The 22,731-nt window shown below is 45.4% G+C and overlaps 1 protein-coding gene across 2 annotated transcripts; it reads left to right on the top strand.

Annotated features, from left to right (window-relative positions):
- Nucleotides 1-709: 709 nt before the first annotated feature.
- Nucleotides 710-13,731, top strand: efna1a (ephrin-A1a). Of its 2 annotated transcripts, none has more exons than XM_030120781.1 (5): nucleotides 710-867; nucleotides 11,271-11,566; nucleotides 12,086-12,151; nucleotides 12,278-12,373; nucleotides 12,486-13,731. In XM_030120781.1, the coding sequence occupies exons 1-5, from the start codon at nucleotides 770-772 to the stop codon at nucleotides 12,608-12,610; spliced, it is 681 nt and encodes a 226-aa protein (XP_029976641.1). In that variant the 5' UTR covers nucleotides 710-769; the 3' UTR covers nucleotides 12,611-13,731. The 2 variants fall into 2 exon arrangements, with proteins under 2 accessions (XP_029976641.1, XP_029976640.1); XM_030120780.1 differs by having other exon boundaries at nucleotides 12,483-13,731.
- Nucleotides 13,732-22,731: the final 9,000 nt, after the last annotated feature.

Raw genomic sequence — 22,731 nt, 5'->3', positions numbered from 1 at the left:
ATCGGAAAATGTCAGGGTGTGGTTTATGGTATTGTTTGAGGTGGCATAAAGCTGTGAATATTGCTTTGTTTTTCTCCTGTGGGTGCCCGAGTCAAATCTAAAAATATAAAAAAGCATGACATTCATATTCTGAAAATGCTTTGTAAATGCAGATCTGTCCGTTTTAGAGACACCAAGCTATAATTTCAGAGAAAAACAGGAAAAACAGGAGATTTTATTATTTAAAGTAGTCTTTCCTCAAGGTTTTGAAAATGAAAGGGACTTAAAGGGATGGGGAAACGGCTGCATTTGATACACACAGTGGATTCAATCCTGAAGAGCTGGCATCTTTGATTTCTCAGGTGAAAGTGACGCTATAAACAGTGGACTGGAACAAACACTGGGATTCTGACGCGGAGCTCGCGGTCCTACGGACAGCGCTCTGATTGGTCGACATTGCCGCGGGGGGCGTGGCCTCGCATTGTGGGAGTTTCTCAAAACCAGCGTCCACGCTGCCCCGCCGCTCAGTCACTACGGATTGGTTTGAGATAACTTGCCGTCGCCGCTGCGTTCAGTTCATCCACGACTCTCACTGTTTTTCTTTCTTTCTTTTTTTTTTTTTTAATTTTTTGAACACCAACTGCGCGCGCAAAGTGTTTACTTGAGCGTGCAATCTTCCTTTGCAAAAACGTGCTGAAAGTTTTTGCTTTTTTTTTTGTTGTAGTTTTTTTTTTTTTTCTGCACACCCTACCTGACTCGTTGTGTCCCCGCACGCCCGGGCTTCTCCGCCATGGATTTGGTTTGGATTGCGGGCTTCGCTGTGAGCGTCTGCGCCTGGTTTGCCTCAGCGGAGCGGCACAGCGTCTTCTGGAACAGCTCCAACCCAAAGTAAACATCTGCTCTTGTTTGTGTCATGCCTTGCTCATTTAGTGCACTTGAACCTTTCCTTACTCTCGTGTTATGTCATTTGTTCTCCTCTCGTTTAAATATTAATGGACTTTAAATCCGGTGCTCTGCGCCTCTAAAGTCATCATGATCTGCACTCGGATGCGCACGAATTCTCGCATCTCATGCATCTTCAGTGAGGTCTGCTGTGATGAATTTGTGGTGGAGGCAACTGGCTGCTGTTGTTATGATAATGCAAGACAGTTGGGAGTCTGTCTCTGTCTCTCCCCCCCCCCCCCCCCCCCCCCCCCCCCCCCCTCCTTCGCTTTCTGTGCTCGAACCTGTTATTACACTGCTGTTTACCTGCCACCCTTTGTCTAACCTGTTCAGATTTAATCCATTTCGCAATCTGTGCACCTCTGCTGCGGGATTAGTTGCATCAGGTTATGTCAGATAGTCACATTTTTCAACTGACAATGAAGGAGACAAGAAGTGCGTGTTTTAGAGAGAAGAGAGCGTCTTTAATATGCAAAGTTGAGATTTTTTTCAAAAAAGAAGCTGCATATTGACTTTTTTTCTTACATTTTTGCATGTCTCTTTATTAGTAGGAGTGTTTGCAGTAAATGTCAATGAATGATCCTCCTCTGCGAGCTGCAGTCCTGCAGGGGACAGCTTAAATATTTCCATGACAAGGGTTATATTTTCCTGCGTTGATTTTACAGGCTTGACTCACAGCACAATGTGTTGAAATATCTGTTGCAATATCCTCCCCATCTGACAGAGTGCTCTAACCCCTTTGTGGAGTGGGAGGTTGCAGCGTCTCCTAAATCAAGAGATATCACATGGGGTTTTTTTACGTGGCTGTCAGAGAGACAGAGGGGTGTTCATATTTCAGGTGGTGAGACGAGTAATAATGGCGCATGACAGAGACTGAGGAGGTAACTTGAGGCCTGCCCAGTAGGTCACACTGTGGGAGAAAGACGGATTGCTCTGGGAGGAGAAATTGGAGCTGAAATTGTTGGGGTTAGGGGCCATTTGGAATAAGTGGGGGTCAATTAAGAGTTATAGTTGATGATGGCCGGGGTGAAATGGCTCGGGGTACGAAGAGGGCTCGGCTTGCACACCGCAAACAAACCTCTACATGCACCCACACATAAACACTCCCACTGACACACTTGGACAAGGCAAGCAGAAACAGAGCCTCCCATCAGGCAATCACTCAATCACAGGCCGGGTCGTTTCATCACACCAGCTGACACCATCTAAATCAATCAGTGTTGGGCTCTCACTCTCTCCGCTGTGCAAACACACACTTTCAAAGAAGTCCAACGCCTTTCTCCCTTTTTTATCTTTGCTGTGGTTGAAACAACAGCATTCACTGTTCTCAGAAAGTCCGTAATTACAGTGACAAAGCTCCTCGTTGGGAAAAAAGAATGAAGTCAAAGTCCCAGATGAAAGTGTGTTTTGTTGTGTCCACGCAGTTTGACGACACTGATCATTTCTGGATATATACTGGTAATCCGTTCTTTTGCACTTGGTGTTTTTTTTTTCTTTTTTCTGTGTGTGTGTGTTTTTTTTTCCAGATGACTGTGCTAAATCTCTCCCTTCAGCTACTCTTAATCCTGTATTCACAGAAAAAGCACAGAGGCTCTGAGATGTTTTCATTTGGTACTTTTCATCATTCCCGTCAATCTCCTTTCCCCTTTGACCCCTCACTGGATACAGTGTGTTGACGTCGGTCTTTGCCCTCATGAGGCTTGTTTCTCTCTCTCTCTCTCTCTCTCTCTCTCTCTGTCCGGGTTATTGTTCCAACCCTTCGCTCAGGGAGCTCCTGTTAATCAAACTGATGTCTGATTGATCACTTTGGTCCACGTGGTTTAGATTCATTTCCATGTTTGCACGCTCTCTGCTACAGATCCATGCACCGCTTCCCCTCATGTGAGCGTGTGTGTGTGTGTGTGTGTGTGTGTGTGTGTGAGAGAGCACACTCAGCCCCGAGCTGACTTCCAAGGTCGCGTCTGCCACTGCTTTAACGCCAACTTTGCTTCGGCGCGAGTGAAATCGAGCCGCGGCACTTTTCTTGACCTTTTTGCTTGTCGGCACCGATCTCACCTTTTGTTTCTGGTTAGCGACGGCTTACTCACTGGCCACGTCCGATTTCCTGAAAACAGGCTCAGCAGTCAGCCTGGATCCCGCCATGCCAGCGTGTGTACGTGTTTTTTAGTTTTTTTTTTTTTTTCTTTTGTAATAGGGGGGTGTCTGAGCACGGTATCAGCAGACTGGAGTGACTCACACACTCCCGTACACACTAAGCCCGTCATCCTCTCACACGCGCTACACAGTTGTGACTGATGGTAACATCGTCCCTGAAGCCCTGTGAACTCCACTGTGAGGAAATAATCTGCTCTTTCACTGCTTCTTTCTCTTTTCTTTTTTTTTCCTGCTGACAGAGCATGAGTAGCCCACCTCCTCCTCCTCCTCCTCCTCCTCCTCTGCTTTGTACCTGTCTCTCCCTCTCTCCAGCACCTCCCTCCACCTCCTCTTGGCCAGGTTCCCTCTTCAGCTTCTTTCTGTGGTTTCTCCCACTGTGAATCTGTTAACCGTTTCATGGCTCACTTGAACATGTTCGAGGGAAATATTTCTTGTTTTGTCTTCATCCTGTTATAACACTGTTGTCTGCGTCATTCTGTTTTAGGTTTCAGGTGTCTCTTTGGTTTTATGTTTTACTAATAAGTAATTTGAATGAGGTAAAAAACATGACCTGCCTGGTTAAGCTAATTTCTGCTGGCCCACGGATTAAATGTATTTGACCGAGGCTCCTTTTTTTATGCTCTGCTGGCTCCAATACAAGTTATTTAAGGTATGTTTCACCCACATGAGGGATTTTCTTGCTATTTATCCAGTCAATGTGGCCGATTTGTGAGGCTTCCCATACAAATTGGGGAATTGGTCTTCACGGTGGGCCACAGAAAGAGAATAGTAACCGGTGTGACTGATCGAGGGTCAGAGTTCGCTGTGTGATGAAGTGGCACGGCCTCTATCAATCTGTCAGTCATTCCGTCATGGCGGTGGTCCCTGAATACCGGCTGCCACTCGGGCCGGCCCCTCTCCACACAGCCGTGGCTCTGCCTCTGGGAACCCCTCATTCTTCCCCCTCCTGTCTTTTCGGTCCCCTTCGGTCCTTCACCAGCTTTTATCTCAACTTTACAAGCTGTCCCTTTTCAGTCTATTATTTGCTCACCTCCAACTCTGGTTCTCAGAGAAGAGGGGAAGGAGGGAAGCATGCTAAGAGGTGTGGAATTTTTTTTTTTATCGTTCTTGGCACCCATAGCGGTCCGTCACAAGGCACTTTGCCCTTTCCTTCACACTTTTTCCTCCCCTTCAGTCTCCATTAAAGCTTCCTTCTCTGCTTCCTTAAGAAAAGCCACACAAGTTTCCCAGCAGAAGTGTTTTGCTGCACTCTTTCTCGTCCTTTCATTTGCCCGTCGGTGTGAGCCGTGTTCTCTCCTGAAGTGGTAGTTCCAGTCCCAGGAACTCGGTGTAAGAAAGAAATGAACCAAAAGGGAAAACTAATGTGGTGTACGTGCAGGAGAAGGTAAATGGGGAGAGTTCGCCTTCCATGCATGCGAGCTCGTCCGTGGCGAGTGATGAAAGATAAGATTGGGTAGTGGCATCAGCGTGTGTGATTAGGTGGGTGCAATAGATAAGGGATTTCTGTAAGTTTCAAAGTAATCTGAAGCAAAGCCACTTTCCTCTAAAAACATCTAAGTTTCCCACTTGGCTTCCTAATCTTTCCTTGGCTCTAAACCTTGCCTGATATCCATCCTGCCCCACTTCTGATTGGTGTTCTCTCCACAAAATTCCTAAGTCCGTCTCCATGTTTCTCTCGAATTTTCTGTCCCTCCCCCACCCCCACCACTCTTAATCTGGCCTTGTAATCTGTCTGGTGGATTCAATCTGGGAGAAAATACCCTCAGAGATTGTCATATGGATGGTAATCGCCTCCCATAGGCTCAATGATCACTTAAGTCTGTAACATTCCCGACCTTAACAGCTTGCATTCATACGGAGACTTTACCTCAGTGATCATATTAGCAGAAGTTTTCCATCCTGTTCTTGTTCAGAAGCCGATTTCCTTTCTGTGTCGATATTTCCACTTGTTCCTGTGGTGTCAGAAGCAGGAGGGCTTGTTTTATTGACTGCGTTAGATAGTGAATCAGGCCAAAGGTTTTAACTTCCCGCAGGCGTGCTGTGGGCATTACCGAAGTCTGCACGCTGTCTGCTGTCTCTCCTGTGTAGTGCGGCGCTTCCTGGCTACGTCTTTTCCCGGGAAAACTGCGTATCCTGTCCGTACAATAAACAATACATTTCTCACACACCAGCACACGCAAGACTGTAGAAAGTCTCAGTGCTGAAGCTGATTGAATTTCCCAGGCCTGTTCACCATCGTGAATACTTTGAAAGCCTGAGAATAATCAGATTGGCAGTGATTCATTGCAGCCAATTGTTTTAATGTAGATTTGTTAACCTGACGAGTCTTAAGCGAGGTTTGTGATCTGCCTCTTCTGTCGTCTCCTGCTGTCAGATGTCTGGATGTCTTTATTTGGGATTCTCCTGTGATCAGCGTGGCCCAGGTCAACCCCGCCGGTGTTTCTCTGCCCCCCTGCCCGTCCTTGTGCCTCTTCCTTATCTACTCTCCAGACTTCCCCTGCCCCTTCCCACTGTGCTCCTGCAGTCTGCTGTACAGGAGTTCAGTCCCACACAAAAAAATGATACAATATAAAAAGCTTGTATTTGTACCATAATTACAACTCTGTGTACTAATAAAACGGAGCCTGAGTTGTCTCTCTTGCAATATACACGAGCCATAGATGGTGTTTACATGTGTCCTCCAGACTTGTTTATCCAGTTTTGGTGACAATAAGTGTTTGAACATGCCAGAAGATAATCAGATAGTATCAGTAAAATAAACCATTGTGTTGGTTTGTTGTGTAAATATGGGCTATTGTGTAACTTTTTGCTTGTCTTTTTGTTTTTGTCTAAAGTCTACGAGTCATTTAGCCCCATAGAATGAGCAGCTGCCCCTAGTGGTCGGCTGTGTTAATGCTATTATTATTTGAAGTTGCCGAAAGCAGGAGTGTGTGTGCGTTACAAACAGAGCTGTTAACAACAGTTCTCTGCACTCGTCATATTTTGAAGTCCCACTGAAATTCATTAGGCGTTGAGTTAAGTTTGTATTTTTGCAGGAAAATGTCCCTGAATGAATGTTTTATCCCGTGCAGATCAATCCAGGAAAAATCGATTTTCTTGTAAAGATATTTCCCTCCTGAGGAATGCGGTGTCAGTATTGACCTTTCTGATTTGGCCCTTATAAGATACAAATGGGCTGGGGGACCGCATGAGACAGTGGGAAAGAGCATATGTATTCATCCAAGCTCCCTTACTGAGCTGGAATCGGCCAATTATTTCTCCTCTGGACTTAAAGCTCTGTGTCGCTTTGCTGGGTGGCAAAAAAAAAAAAAGAGGTGGGCTAGGCCAGCCAAGAACGCCTGCAGAATGACCAATGATACAGACAGACAAAGGTTGAATGACAGACGGGGGAAGAAGCTGATTGAGATGGATGACAAAAAGTCACACAGTGCAAAGAATGAAGGCTAGAATATTATGTTAAAAGGGAGGCGCTGAAAGAGTCGGACCATATTTGTTTCTATGGAGACCCTCGCATACCCGCATCGCATTGTGCTTCGCTCGGCAAACGGTGGGTCAGAGAGTTGCATATTTGGAATGCCTCCAGGACAGGTTGCGATTGGCTGAGCCGGTCTGGGTGGGGGAGGCTCGGAGTTGACACGAGGCTCTGGTTTGCTTATTGAGCGGTGAAAGACGGACAGAGTGTGGGAGGGGACGGCCGACATTGATGGATGAATAGTTGGACAGATGAAACCAGGAGAATTTGAGCAATAGCATTAAACAGTCTTGCTTTAGCTGAGCTCATGATACCTTTTTGTTAAAGCTTCACCTTCCTCTGATGTGCCTCCTGCTTTGCTGAGCCACTTGGTTTTCACTGATTTAACTTGAAAGAAACTGTTCCCTTGTGTCCGGCTTCTTTCATTATTCTGTTAACACCTCTCAATTCCCATTTTGCTGCCGCGGACACACTTACACACATTAGACAGTGTGTGTCCTTTGAACTCTGAAAGTCCACTGTAAAGGAGTAATACCCTCCTATGTGGGGAACAATAGAAGTGGGGGGCCCAGTAGCTCCACCCTACCCGCCTCTTACCCCTTATTTTGTCCCCAGCCCTCGGTCCCCTGCTCTGGGCCTCGCTGTCCACTTTAAGCCCCTGTATTAAGCAGGGTCTGGTGCTGATGAATGGACCTCTGCTCAGCCTCTGCTCCACCCAATAATCCAGGGCTGGGCTGACCGATTAGGTGGACTCCACATTCCGCTCCACTCATCAGGGAGTGAGGGCCAGTCAACTTTTGGGTCACATTAGAGGCATGTTTACAACCTTGAGGAAAAACAGTTTTGTTTACATGAATATGAGCTTCTGAGAGACGGTATAAGAAGATTCAGATTCGTTTTCAGTGTTTTCTATGTTAACCTGTACAAACCTTAGATTGGATTTGAATCAAACTTCACAGAAATGTTCCCCTCCCAGCATCCACTTCACACACATGAGTCACTTTCATGCTGAATATCTTTGTATGAAATCCTCCATTGCTGACTTGGCAGTCGTCCGACCTTTGAGCCTCTCTGCCTCAGAGGTCCTGCATTCCACAGGGTGATAGGGTGCAGGGATGAGAAAGTGATGGATGGATGAAAGCAGGGGATAGAGGTAGAGTGAAAAGCAAAATGCTGGCCGGAGAGATTAAGGAAGGGAGATTAGACTCCTGCTCCTAAAGAGCCTCCAGTAAATCAAGAATTCCTGCTTCGGTGAGAGAGAAGTGTCTGTAAACCTTATTTGGTCTATTTTTCACCAGACTTTGTGCTCACGCACACGCACACATATTTGATTCACTTGAAACTCTCTCACCGCTATCATCTCTGTTCATTATTGGCATTCATTATCCACCTTATCGTGACTGAAACACACTCCCAGATTCCTCAGGGCTCCGGAGACTCAACACGTTCACATCTTTTCAGGCATAAACAACGACGCAGTTTAGTTTATCAGACTCAAACAGACACATTCACACGATTCACACTGCATACCTGCAGGAGCTCCATAAGTCACGCTTAAGTAGAAAACACAACTTCTCCCCCATCCTGCGACGCTCAAAGAATCTCAGTGTCACTCTCATTAGAAGGGAGCTCACTGGGACGAACAGTGAGAGCAAATCACGAGCTTATTGACACCGAGAGTGAAGAAGTCTGCAAGGAAAAAAAAACTAACAAGGTCCGCACTCCAGGTTCTGCGTAAGTGAAGGTGGCATGATTTGACTTTGTTAGCCGGAGTTGTTGGCACGCAGACTCTCTTTGAAGTGCTCTCCTCCAGTCGGTTAATTAAGCTGATGATGTGAAACATTTCGGTGCCGGGGCGTTAGAGGGGAACAAAAGGCAGCGGGATAATTAAAACTATTTGCCATTAATAAAAAGCATTAGCCAGCTTCCCCCGGTGCATATTCAGCAACTGTTCTCTCGGCTAAGTGAGCTACTTCATCAACGGCGACACGCTGTGAATGGAGACACTGTAAAAAAAAAAAAAAAAGTGGCATTGATGAAGCAACTGTAGCACTCACAGAAAAACACTTACTGGGAGAAACTTCAAAAGCCATTCCCAGCCCGAGCCCTTTGACCCCCCCCCCCGTCTTGCCCACGCCTATTCATGTCCTCTGTCTCCCTCCCAGACTCGCAGCCTAAAGGGGCTTGGAAGTGGGGAGCGGGAGGGCATAATTACCCCCCTCCAGGGCAACTTTAATACCCTTTTTTGTGTTTTAATTGCACCCCCCTTCGACCCCCTTTTGATGAACACATTGGGACCATACCACGACCGGGTTGTAATCAGGGCGCAGGAGGGATTGGGTATTGGGAGCTGGTGTGTGTTTTCACTGTTTGCGAGGGGGATGATAACTCTGTCAGGCAAAAAAAGCAGACAACAGCGTTTGTTCAATAGTGTTATCGATTCAACTGGAATTGAAAGTGGCAGAGGGAAAAAAAAAAAACACTTTAGCACCAATCTGGTAAACAGAGCGTGGCAGGCAAACTGCAGATAAGCACTAAGCTGTCTGGACCATGGCGAAATGATAATTATTGCTCTGCCCCCCCCCCCCCCCCCCCCCCCCCCCCCCCCCCCCCCCCCAAAAAAAAGAAAAAAGTTGGCCTGAGCACTCTATCACCACAGTTAGGTGAAACTTTCATCAAGTTTGCTAAAAAAGATGCTTGCTTCCTAATGGGCCTTGTTGCCGGTGTTGCTGGTTTATCTGCTCATCAGTATTGAGGGAATGCAGCCAGGCGAGGACGAGTCCAGAGGAGGAGGGGGGGGGGGGGAGGGAGCCGGCGGCGGGGCGAGAGTCAGGACCAGAAGTTTGGAGCCACAGCGTCTGTCACTTATACCAGGGGGGTACCGCAGAGACCCCTGGCAAAATACAACAACACGAGCTAACGAGCGGCTGGAGCCTGCGCCCCGCTCTTTGATCGTTTGTCACACATGTGGGCCTGGTCACTCAAACACTTAACTCCCAGAATGCTACTTGTTACTTTAGGAGCTTTTTGGGGGGTTTTTTTGGTTTTTTTTTTTTGGTTTTTTTTTTATGGGTAAGGCCACAAGTTGAAAGAAAATCTGACTCAGGGAAATAAAATGTCTTCTGCGATGAGTTCCTCCATGCTAAATATGTCAGTTTTACACCCTCCAGGCTTTGGAGGACTTAACAATCCTTGAGATCTGCAGATCTGATTAAACAGCAGTCGGTTGGCAGCCCCTTTCCGGGCCCGTTGAAAGCCTGGTGCACTGTACATATATTCATTGCAAAGGCAACAAAACCCTATATTATACACACAGTCTCCTTGTGTGTTGTGAAAATATTTAAGTCTGCCACATTTCATTCATTCTCAGGGAACCCCTGGCGATGCAGAACAGTGGGAGACGGTAAACTGATAGGCATCGCTTGGGAGCTCAGCACCAGGGGAGGGTGTGTGTGAGTGTGTGTGTGTGTGTGTGTGTGTGTGTGTGTGTGTGTGTGTGTGTGTGTGTGTGTGTGCGGGTTCAGCGGGTGTAAATAGTAGGTAGCTACAGCTTTAGGTTGTTGATAGATGGGAATTACTGGGAAGTGTGTGTGAGTGTGTGTGTGTGTGTGTGAGTGTGCTGCTGCTAGCGGTCAGCTACCGCTCCGGGCCGGTGATAGATGTCTCTGGCTGAGAAGAGAGCGTTAGCTGTGAGCCGACCCTGGAGCGCTCACTCCGTCAGGGGGGGACGGGCGCGAAGCTCAAATACCTTCAGTGACAATTCCCTGGAGATAAACTTGTAGTCGCTCTAAAAGTAGACTCAGAAGTGATAAAGAACTTTAAATGCCTCGGGCGTTACCTAATTGTTCTTTACATTATCTAAATTTATTACAATAATGAATGTTCTTTTATATGCAGCTGTATGGAGGGAGATGAATCATTTTTGTGGGTGCCCTCTGAGCCAGGTCCTTGCGGAAAGGGAGGACTTTTAGTTTACTTAAAGACCATCGTAAACTGGGTGGAGGAGCGAAGGGAGGGATACAGGGAGGCACGGGAGGGGAGGCAGACAGTCTGACTGTCTCCCCTTCTCCTAATGATAGGGAGAGTGGTGAAAGACAGTGACAGACAGCTTCATGCCGTCAATCTGACTCTAATTAATGGTTTAATGTCAGAAGAAATGTGACATTTATTTACGTTCTTATCCTTATTTCTTGAAGACTCAGGTGTGCTTCTGCTTCCGCTGAGACGGACTTGTTTATGTGTGCTGCCACTCTAATCTGTGTGAGTGGGCGTGTGCGTGTGTGTGTGTGTGTGTGTGGGCCTGCAGATGTCAATACTCATCTCCTGTCTTGACCGGCTAACTGACTACTAATGTTTCTCTTTAAACATCATTCAAGTCCCGAGAGACGTGGGATCAATGTGCACTCAGAGCAGCAGCAGCTCCTCTCTCCTCATGTTCATCCATATTTATGTGCATGTTCTCTGCAGATCACTCCTCCCCTTATTGCATTTACTCTGCTCATCCCATTTCACACAAACATCCTCTCCTCCTGCTTTCTATCCCTCATTGCCAGGCCTCTCAGTCTCCCCTCTGATTTCCCTGTTGTACAGCTGGCATGCAACCGATCAATACATAATCACGGGTTTTGAGGCTCATATTTATTACTGCTCCTGTGCCGTAGCCGTGGTTATCAGTCTCCTGCCACTTGTGTAACCCTGCTCCGTCTCGTCCCCCCCCCACCAGGTTCATCTGGGACGATTATGCTGTGGAGGTGAAGCTGAATGACTACCTGGACATCGTCTGCCCCCATTACCCCCAGGGCGAGGTGCCTTTGCTGGACGCCGAGCGCTACGTGCTCTACATGGTGGAGCGCGAGGACTACGAGACCTGCAGACCTCAGTCCTACGATCAGATGCGCTGGGAGTGCGGTCATCCCTTTGCTCCTCACGCGCCGGAGAAGTTCTCGGAAAAGTTTCAGCGCTTTACCCCGTTTACTCTGGGAAAGGAGTTCCGCCAAGGAGAAAGCTACTATTACATCTGTAAGTGTCCCTGGAACTTTAAGAACCTTTAGTCTAAACGTACTCTGACGTAACTTTTAAAACATAGCTAACATAGCCGCATTAGCATGTTCAAAATCTGAACAAAGATTAGCGTGAGTTGGAACATTTAAGTCGGGGTAAAAATCTCTGAGGTTGAGGTTGTTCCGTCTTTATGTTTGATGCACTGGTTTTCCGTCACTTTCAAAGCTCAGCGTGAGCAGAACCCAGGGCGTCTGCTCAGCTTGCCAAGTCTAAGCCCCGCTGCCGCTGCTCCAGTCTGAGCACAATGCACCGGCGATGCTGTCACCCTGGCCACGGTCGTAATTAGATAAACGGCAGGACAAGACACACTCCGCCTGGTCACAGATGGCTTCCTAAGGCTTTGTCCCTGCGTCTCTCTGTTGCCAAGTATTTGTGTGTGTATGTGTGTGTATGTGCGGTGGATTAAGGGGCCAGAAGAGGATAAGTGCATTAGTTAGACTCCTAATGCCTGTTTTTGTTTTTCTGTCTTCCCCGCAGCCAAACCTTTGCACCACCATGGCCAGGAGTGTCTGAGGCTGAGGGTGGATGTTGTGGCTGCTGACGGTGAGTCTCTCCACCTCCCAGGATCAGAAGACGGCAGTACAGCCACCTTAATGCCAGTCTTGCGGTATTACAAGACCCAAACAGTGTCACTCATGGTATTTTTTTTTTTTTCTTTCTTCCTTCCAGGCTCTCAAGAGGCCAGAGTGGCTAAAGGAGGCACAGGTGGGTCTGCAGTTGGAGCTGGGGGTGGGGCTCACAACCCGTCCAACAGACTTCCTGCAGGTATGTGGACCAACCCTGCGCCAAAACAAACCACCTACACTAAGGATTGCCGGTGGAGCGTTGGTTTGTGGTCCTAATGTGTTGTTTTTTTGTGTCTTCCGTCTTCAAGCAGATGACCCAGTGGTAATCCTGCCAGACGTCCAGAAGAGCACCCGAACGAACTCTGCAGAGGCGGCCTCGTCCCTCTCGGTGCTCTCGTTGCTACTCCCATTTTCACTGCTGCTTTTGTTGCACTGAGAGCACAAGGAAGGAGTTCTTCTGTTGGCAGACTTTACTTTTTCAGGGACTAAAATGAAGACGGTCCGTGGGGTTGGAAACCACTGACTTAAAAAAAAAAAACTGTGCCCCGTGCTGGTCACGGGGCGAAACTTTTGAAGCTTGTAAAGTACAGATGGACTCACTGGCACAGCCTGTGCTGAGTAACTTTGAGCATTTGACACAAGTATTTGTGTTCTCGTCTTATTTTTTAAAAGTCGACAGTATTTTTTTGAGGACCAAGCTCTCCTCGATTTGTATTTTTTTTGGGGGGCTCTCTTTGGAGGACTCGCCTACGAGAAACTATGAAAGAGCGGAAGAAGAATCTAAACTGGCTGAAGAACAATCGGGAGCAGAAAACGCCCACTAGACCAACTTTGACTCGGACAGATGCAACGTTTAGGTGGAATAAATCAGCATTTAAAGAAAAAGTCAACTCAAAACCTTTGAGCCAAAGATCAGTCATCTCTCCAACTTGTACACTAAAACCAACCTTGAGTATCGTGTACTGTCTGTCGTGTCGTCATCGTGATGGTATTGAGTGACACTGATGTCCCAAGTGGTTTCTTTCTCTAAATGTAGCATCGACAGACACGGGAGCTGTTCTCATGATCACCATTCCTTTCGTGGACCGTGTGCTTTTATACTGTAGCACTAATGCTGCACGGCACAGACACGCCCTGCATACACTCCACCTACACACACACACACACACACACACACACATGAAAACACGACATCGAATTTTGTAACATGTACATTCTGTGAAGATAATTTATAGCATTTTGCAGCTGAGACGTTTTACTGTATATACCTTGTGTTAACAAAATGAAATGTTTACTGTTGGCGGTGGAGAGAGCGTTTCCCTCCCACTCCTGGTGAAGGTAGTTCTAGTGTGAAAGGGATTATGTGTGCGTTGACTTGAGAGTAGAAGTGTGAGCTGTGGAGCGTTTGATTGAAAGAGTGTCGAGACAAAAATGGTATATTTTCTGCCAAAAAAAAAGCAAACACTGAGATGTTGTGTGCATCGCGGGGAGGCTGGACTTCTCTGTTTATTGGCTCCGGCCCCTGTGTTGGTTAAACTGTCTCTCGTATCAGATCTGGCAGGACTCAGCCGTTCATACCACCGTTATTTCCGTCGCAATTTACTTTGAAAACAAGCAACACGGAATCATTTGTATTTCAGAAATGGAACAGTCAGTATGAGACACAGCATCAAACTCAGTTGCCAAGCACATCTTCACCTGACGGGCTGGATCGACAAAGCACAACAGTGTATGACTACCATTGAAGTCAGTCGTTTTTTTTTTTAATCTTGAACTCTTGTTTCCTAATTTTGTACATGTGTAAGTAAGAAGTGTATAATATGTATATATATAAATATATATATATAGATTATATAAAAGACCCGTTTGATAAATATGATAAATGTGAAAAAAAAATTTTCATGTGAAAATAAAAAAAGATATTTTTGGAAAACCAGATCTGTTTTCTTGTGATTATTTGTGGTTCTGATATAGCGTATTTGCTTTGTGCTTATTCAAAATATCCCAGCTACAGTTGAATATTCAACTATCTTTTATACCTACTGATCCATGCTGACGGTGGATGTCGGGCAGGGTCCCTGAGAGGTCAAAGGTCTATCGCTGTACATCAAAGTGCCCTACATTTCTTTAACATGGTTATTCCTTGTAATAATATATTGCATACATTTACTTTTTTTTTGGTTGTTTTTTTTTTTATCTAAATATAAGGTGCTCGTTATTACCTCTCTCAGCTGTTAATATACAACTATGGATTTACTGTACATGTGAGTGGAAGGTAATTTACTGAACGTACACAGTCCAAAGTGTGCTCACTCCTCCTGTGTTCACCGAGGAAGTCAGGAAACACTTTCATGTGCAGTGAGAACATACAAAGTCCACAAAGGACATCCTGAAACAGAATCAGAGACTGTTTATGATGAACTTGAGAGTGTGTGAGAGACTAACTTTAGAGTGGTTTAAAGTTAAATGTGTAAAATGTTTTCTATATAATGCCACCATGAGGTCAAATGAACTAGTACGGTAGTTGTTAATTTAATTTTCCTTTGCTTCTATTCCTCTCTGTCTGCCACAGCTTCGCATTACTTCTTTTCTTTAAATTCTAAATGCTACATACCGCCTGTGAGCAATAGGTGCATTGATCAGTATAAATTTATGTAGACATCATCTATGCTGAGGGCTGCGCAGTAGTGCAGTGACTGGCACTCAACTCAGTTTGCATGTTCTCCCTGTGTATGTATCATTTTTTTTTCAGTAATACTGTAGTTTCCTCCTTTATTCCAAAACATGCATCAGGTTGATTGATGACTAACTTGCTCAGTGGTGTGGCTGTGAGAGATCCTGTATCTGATGAAGTGGCAGCGAGGATGGGCTGGCGACTTGTCACGGGTCTATCCTGTCTTTGCTGGGATTAGCGCCAAGCCTCCAACCAACTGCAACCCTAAACTGGATAAAACATTCCAAGAAACGGACGGATTGCTAGATGAAAAAGTGAAGGAATATGGACTGAAAATGGTCAGAGAATAGTTTTGTCAAATTGTGTTGTCTTCTAATGCTGACATGTTTGATTCTTTTTACAGTTTCTGTCATTCACTCCCCTTTCTATCAGTTTTACTAAACTACTTTTGCATGAATAACCTCAAATGGTGGATTATCTTCAGTACTGCCTCCATAAACATATCACATATCAAAGCAAGATGCCGAAAGGTTCACCGTAACGTCTGCAGAGCAGGATAGAAGTTTGCTGGATGTGAAAATGTTGCAGCAGTAACTCGGGCATTCATTTCAGCGTGCCACGGTGCCGCATCGCAGAGCGTCTAACAGAGCTGTAAACCGAGCTGATGTACGGAAAACACGGCAAACAAATCTGAGAGAAAGCCACAGTGACACTCCGCTTTCTCCTTGGCTGAACTCCTCTGCTGGAGCAAGTGGAGTAAAACGCTGAGGCTTTTCAGACAACTTTTCGGGAGCGTGAGGAGCAAATGGACTGCCACACACTCCTGTCGCATCTGATGGTGCCGCTGGAGCGTGGAGGCTTTTTTTTCCAGCGTGGAGCGCAGAATTCAGCACTGGCCCATCAGCTGTAGTTAGCATCTCAGTGCTTAATGGGGAAAAATATTCCTGTTCAGTTTAAAAAACTGAATCAGTAATCCAATTCCTCACCCTGAGATTCAATGGAAATTCACATATTTTCTATGAATCAGTGCTTAAAAAAGAAAAAGAAAAAGCTTTCAGGAAGCCAAACCTTATTACCGGAAAGATTTCCACAGCAGCCAGTATTACAGAAAATGGCTCTCGCAGATTAATGTGACAAAAGGCAAATAGGATAGAGCTGGAAAATATGAAAAGAGAGAGTGAGATAAAGGCTGTGGAAAACAGGCTGCGGTTTTTCTTTATTTATTGCCGGGTTTTCTTTTGGCATGAGGTTCAAAAATACAGGTGTGAAGCTTCTACTATCTTTATTTCAGCCTCGTGGAGAGACTTAATCTGGATCTGCAACGCTTCACACACAAACAATCCCTCTTTTGTCCGTCGATGATTCTCTGCTTGTCTGACGGCGGTACGCCGATCCATTGTTCTCACGTCTTTCTGTCCCGTCTCTCCCATCCCGGGGGAGCTTTACGGCCGTGACAGTAAAAACAGCTGTAGCACCAAAATCTGGTGCCACAGCCTCACGGCTCCCCAATGTTTTCAAAGGGGCGGCTGTAAATTAAGCCTGTTGGACAGGCCCCCCTTAACCGCGCGACCCCGAGCAAAGGAGAAGACCTGTGTGGGGAAAACACTCCTTCTTATTTACTCACTCGTTCTGCATACCGGCTTGAGTAAATGTGAACAGCGAGTGTGAAACATTTAACGCCGTAATAAATGTTTAAGGGCAGTCGGGAGATAACTGGTGCAAACGCACAGCACAGGAAACACAAACAATGGCTTGGCAGGCTCTTGAATATAAGGATACACACACTTTCAAAAACCCAGATGTTTATATCTGCTGTGGCTACAGCTTAACCAATTATTGATTATACAATCACAGTGTGCAGTATTACTCAAAACAGTACATTTAAAAAAAATGTAATCAACATGTATTTTGGAAAACTAGAGGATTTGAGTAAGTTTGTTCCCATCAAAAGGTTAAAAACATAAATAACATCCATTTTTTTTCACACTGTCTTCTTCCACCTCAGGGACGCAGGTCACTGAAGTCGATCTCAGGCGAGTGTGGGAGCACACCCCGAACGCTTCGCCGATCCATCAAACAAACAATCACAGACACTAACGCACACCCACACTTAATTTACACTCACCAGTTAATCTCGAACACATGTGTTTGGGACTGTGGGAGGAAATTGGAGTATCCAGGGGAAAATCCATGCATGCACAGGGTGAAACTTACAAACTCTGCAAAGAAGGGACTGCAAGCTCAACTGGACTGGAGTCAGAGAGTGTTCCTCGCAGTAGGGCGAGAATGTGCGAACCGCCACACCACCGTCTTCACTCATTTTTCACAAACTGCAGAAAATCATAAATAAGTGTTGCTGTCAGCAGCATAGCTGAAAAGCACAGCCAGAACCGTTCTAATGGCTTCAGAGATAAATTTATCACTGGCAAATGTTTCTCTCCTCTGTGTATCTGTAGCTGAACAAGTCCTGCGTGGATCAGCAGCAAACCCTGAACTTTGAACATCAACCTATGAAGAAATGAAGCCACAGTCTGTCTTCACAGCAGCTGGATCCAACTGAATGTGTTGATATGAAGCTTGGCCAGTGAAAGGAATCAAAACCTGAAAATATACAAGAACTCGTGTCATGCACTTTGACAGAGCAAGACATAAGGGAGGAAACACATCTGAAAACTGTAGGGGTGGCAAAATATAATGTTATTCAGATAACTACACTTTATAACACAACAGACCTGATGAAATGGTGTTTTTTTAAAAAAATATATTTAATTCAACAAGCTGTAAATACATCAGGCATCAGGCAAATCCGCCCACGAATGTTCCAATGTGATTGCCTCCAATTACAAAAATTTTCAAAATGGGATGAAGTAAGTCCCTGACTTAGTCTGAGATGTAGATTTTTAGTCTGTTTTAAACAGTAGAGAAGAGAAAACCAACGCTTGCAGGAGGAGAACATGGAAAATGCAGAGAGAAACACTGCACCACCACGCCTGTATCACTGAGTAGTGCCACCCTCAGGTCAAATATGACAGATATTAAGTACAAAACTGTGCAGAAACTGTGAGGGAAATGTTTAAATTAGCATGCCGGAGGACTGATCTGAGTAACACTTTGACAAAATTGGCAATCTAAGTAGATACACAGCCTTACAACCCACTATCAAGGCAGCAGATTTTTATATTCCCAAAAGATAACAGCTCGAGTGAGTGACCCGAATGTAATGACATTAAACTCCATGAGAGGCACAGTCTGCGGCAGTTCAGCCAAATATTTCCCTTCAAGCAGAAACACGGACTTAATTTGTCGTTTTATTATTTTTCTGGGTTGAAGCGAGCCAAGGCTGAGCCAGCAGTGCATGACACTAAAACCTGGGAGGAAATGGTGGAAGCTACGTTTCAAAGGGAGTTCGGCGTGACCAGCTGGCCCGTCTCTGAGCGGAGCCTCCTATCAGCAGGCCGCATGATGACCGGTCCCTGTCCGCCTGCTCGCGTATGTTACAGCCCACGAGAGCCAGGAGGATCCGCTTCACAGGGCCTCCGGGAGGTTACCTAATGTTACTGTAGCCGTTCGCAGTATTTATAAGCTTCTATGCTGCCCTGTAGTGAGAACTCGGTGTCCTTTAAGTATCAAAACAGCTGTTCATTTGCAGCAAAAAAGAACAATAAGCTGACCCACAAGTGACCCTTTGCCCTCGGTTCCCATCGATATTATACAGTGATGATGCACTGCAAGCTCAGATTAAATCTTTAGAAGAAGCGAATATGCTTTGAAGCAGCTTTATTCCTCCTTTTCTTGTCCCTGAGTGTCCTTAAAGCCGTTCGTCGGCAGAAACATCAGAACAGCTTATGGAAAGAAAACACCTTGTTCATTCGGAATAAATCGGGATTTCACAGCCGATCAGGACATGCTGTCTGTTGGTTCTTTGCCGGCAGCGGTGGTCTGGGTGTGGCCTCCCTCTTCCCGAAAAGTCCTGTCACACACTGCCGGTCAGCCCTGGCAGGGTCGTCGCCTTGGTTTTCCTGACTGCGTCACTTAGTCACTCTCTCTTTTTCAGATTCCACCCTTGTTCCGCTGTTTTGATATGTTCACTTTCCTCTCTCCCATTTATCAGCACGTCACTCTCTCGTCTTGTCATGACGGGTGTCATCATCTCCATTTTCTCTATCGCACGTATCAAACCTTCGCCTCCTTCGGCTCTCGGCCTCGATCGCTTTCTCCATCTCTCTTTCTGTCCTTCTCTAGATGGGTTTGAGGTTTCGCTGTGAAATGTGTGGGTGGGGAAAAAGTAGTCTTTTCGGTGCAGAAAAATGATAACCTATGATTTTTCAGTCTTGGTTCTCAGCCTGTCGAGATGGATTTGCTCGCAGCACTGTCACCGAGTGTCTCTGGAAATGTTTTTTATAGTGCTTCAAGGTCTCAGTGGGGCCAGAGCGAGGGCGCAGCCCTCCGGCCCGTCCCTCGCGCCGTCTCCGTGCCCATCAGCTTCCTTCCTCCTCCAATCTGGCGGACGCCTCTCACCTTGCCACACTGGAGTAGAAGGCGCACGTTTATCATCCTTCCTCTGCCTCCCTCGCTGTCAGAATCCTCCTCTGTCGAAGACAGACGGAGCAATTACAGATTGCTGACAAGTGTGTGGCTCACCCTAAAAGCCCCCAAAGAAGGACGCCTGCACTGAAACGGCAGCCGGCAGGTTTTTAGTTTACAGTTTACGCGTTACTCTCGCCCCCTACATCTCTGATTTTGATATAGCAGCATTTTAGATGGATGGATTGAAGTAAATAATATTTCGGATTTCATTGATATGTAGTGAAGTCTACTGAACTTTTTAAGATTTAAAAAAAATGAGGAATGGTTCATATGAAACAGCAAAATCCACTTTTGAGGTGGAATATTGATTGAATTCAACCTTTGACTTTGTGTTATTTTGGGTCACATTAAAGTAATCTCTTAGCTCAAAGTGACCTTCTCCTGTGAAAAAGGTTGCATTTCATTTTAAGAAGTGCTGTGTAAAGGTCTGATTCCCACGGTTCAGGACATTTCTACTCCCAGGAAAAACATCAGCATGGTGTGATTGGTGGAACACAATGCAGGAATAGTTCAAAAACTAAATCAAACTACACAATCAACACCATGCAGAAAAAAGCTAAGTGAAATGAGTTCCAAATAAAAATAAATAAACACAAATGAGGAGGAAACAGTGATGAGTGCCCATCGTCCACGGGGTGTATAGTAATCTGGCTGCATACTTTTTGGCATACAGCGTCAATCAGCCATGTTGATTAAAAAAATCTTCTGGCTTTTAAGAGGTCTTTTTTTTACAGTGAGATGGATTATATGTGTTTTATGACATTTTTACAAACTGTGCGCGCATCAAGGTCAGTAGAACCACCATCAGCACATAGCTGTGGCCTCCTCTCTGCGGTTTCGCTTCAGTGCAAAGACTGAAAATCCATTACCGTTGCCTGTTCTCAAGTTGCTGTACGTTGCTTTTTAAAGACGCTCGTTTTGTACGATTTGCTGGTGATGTAGCTTTAATCAGTGGGAGGAAGGGATAGAAATGTATTTTGCTGGAGACCAGCGGGGGGGTATCCACCCCATCCCCCCACAGGGGATCACACCCTGTGTGTTCACAACATAATGCTGTGGTACTTCATAACCTGAACACATTTTTTTCAAGAACATTTTCAGTAACTTGCACAATAGCGATGATTCGTACCTGAAGAAACACCCCCCCCCCCTCAACAAAAGCAACCTCAGATATTTTCTTTTAATTACACATCTGTTTTTAGGCTAAACACTCTCTAATTCTAAACAACGCCGAGCCAAAAGTCAGAGTGAGGTTTGGATCACCCACATCTGCACTTGATTTGCGCGTCAACCTGGATCCTGTACTTTTTTGTCACGGTGTCACAGCTCTGACTGCTGCCGTCTCCTGCTGATTGAACCTCTTTGTTGTCACATTTGTTTGCTCCTTGATACAGCACGGCTCACTGTAGTTTTTCCATTGTTCTTCGCTGCCTGTTTGATCGATGTGCTTTCTCTTGTAATTAGCGGTGGTGACTTAAAGGCTGCTTTGTAGGGGTTCTCCACCGTTTTTGTTTGCTCGATCTTTCCCTGCTGTTTAGTGGTGAGTTAGACGGATTACTATTGTCTTTATGTTTACAGCGGAGCCTTTTATTTGGTTACTAGAGCGGTTTTTTGTTTATTAGTGTGGTTCTCAAAGGAGTCTTTTTTTTTGCCCTCATTTTAGTTTATTTATTCTATGAAATTTAAGTGAAAATGGTTTCAGCTGTTTTCTCCTAATGTTTTTCCTTCCTTTGCAGAAGGCTTGTGTTAACTTGTTGCATTCCTATTTTGTCTTTTTGATGCCAAAAATCAAAACACATAACTATTCAATATTCTATTCACTTTTTCAAAAGGAGAATTAACTGTGTATAACATTTTCTCAAGGAATAATAATTCAACAAGAACAATAAAAAACCTAGTCTCTTACTTTAAACCAGCAAAATGTATAATCATGTCTTTATTCCCACTCTGCCTTTGGCAGCTGAAGGGCTCAGGTAACAATTTAGAGCCCGTTACTGCTGCTCTGCTAAAATGATGCTCCTAATAACAGCTCTCAAAGTTGACAAAGCTGAATCTTTAAGTAGTCAATTGAGATGCAAAAGCAGCTCTCGGCAGATTTCTCACGATAGGAGCAAAACCCCTCACCTCTCAGCCCGGAGGATGCAGGCAGAGATGCTGAATTACTATGCAATCATTATTATGGATCGTGCTCCGTGCCTGGTGTTTCTCTACTGTATGGGGTGCTTTCTCCCTGGTGAATACTGCCACTCACCCGCCACACAGCAGCAGCTGTGACGGCTGTTTCCCCCCCACCCTCCACCCTCAGATTTACACCAAATGAAATGCACCGAGATTTACACAAGGGGGAAAGCTGGAACATCTGAGGTCATTTGTGGGAGCTTTCATAAACATCTCTGTCTCTGCGTCAGATTAGATCTACTTAGACTTGCTATTATGTAAATGCTAAAGTCTGGGATGAAGCTTATGCATTGTATGGCAGAAATACGGGATTAAAGTGGGACACAAAAGTGCATGCATGTACAGTACATGAGCTATAAAATGTTCGCTCTAATCCGACATGGACTGTTTAAGAAAATAAACAGATGAATGTCTTCAAAGTTGGATTTTGAGAGATAAAGGGAACGAAAAGTGATTAACTATTTTACATGTGGCAACGGGTAAGAACATAACTGCCTACAGAGAAAAGCTTTTGGTGTAATTGCCAGAGTTGAAAAATTTTTCTGGTAAATAACAGGTTGTCTTTCATCCAGACTGCTTTAGCAACAGCTTGCAGACATTCGTGGGGGGTGACGTTGCAAAGCATGATGGGGCTGCTGCCAACTAGCACAACTAGCACAACGGGCAGAGTCGGCACAGGGAGCTGCCAGCTCTCATGCATTTGTTCAGAAGTTACGGGAGCTTTTGAAGCCCCGTAATGATGCCTTTGGCCGAGCTACGCTTTGTTTATGCACAGCAGGGACTCACTGAAAATGAGTATAGGCAGCCTTTTAAGGCTCGCACAAAAGAACAGCCACTGCCAGCATCACATTACTTCAAAACTACAAACTAAGCTTTTATACTCACTGATAACTAAAATATACCTCTGCGCAGGACAGGAGGAAGACAGAATGCTGTATCATGCCTTTTCAAGTTGTTAGCTCCAATTTGCCACAAAAGATGAGTCTTTCACATGAGGGAGGCACTGTGAGAAGTAAATAAAGTAAAGCCCCGAGGCCATGTAAGCAACACTGCAATGGAATGCATGTCTCCCGGCACTGTGAGAACCACCAACTCACAAACACACATCAGCACAGATA

This window comes from Salarias fasciatus, chromosome 22 (genome assembly GCF_902148845.1).
Source record: "Salarias fasciatus chromosome 22, fSalaFa1.1, whole genome shotgun sequence".
In the NCBI taxonomy this organism is placed as follows: Eukaryota; Metazoa; Chordata; class Actinopteri; order Blenniiformes; family Blenniidae; genus Salarias; species Salarias fasciatus.
This window is presented reverse-complemented; position numbering and strand designations above follow the sequence as displayed.

Bases quoted from the DNA above. Each gene is read 5' to 3' on its own strand.
- efna1a (XM_030120780.1), top strand. From the start codon at position 770: ATGGATTTGGTTTGGATTGCGGGCTTCGCTGTGAGCGTCTGCGCCTGG. The intron at 12,152-12,277 runs GTGAGTCTCTCC...TCTTCCTTCCAG, and splicing joins GGATGTTGTGGCTGCTGACG to GCTCTCAAGAGGCCAGAGTG. The intron at 12,374-12,482 runs GTATGTGGACCA...TCCGTCTTCAAG, and splicing joins GTCCAACAGACTTCCTGCAG to CAGATGACCCAGTGGTAATC.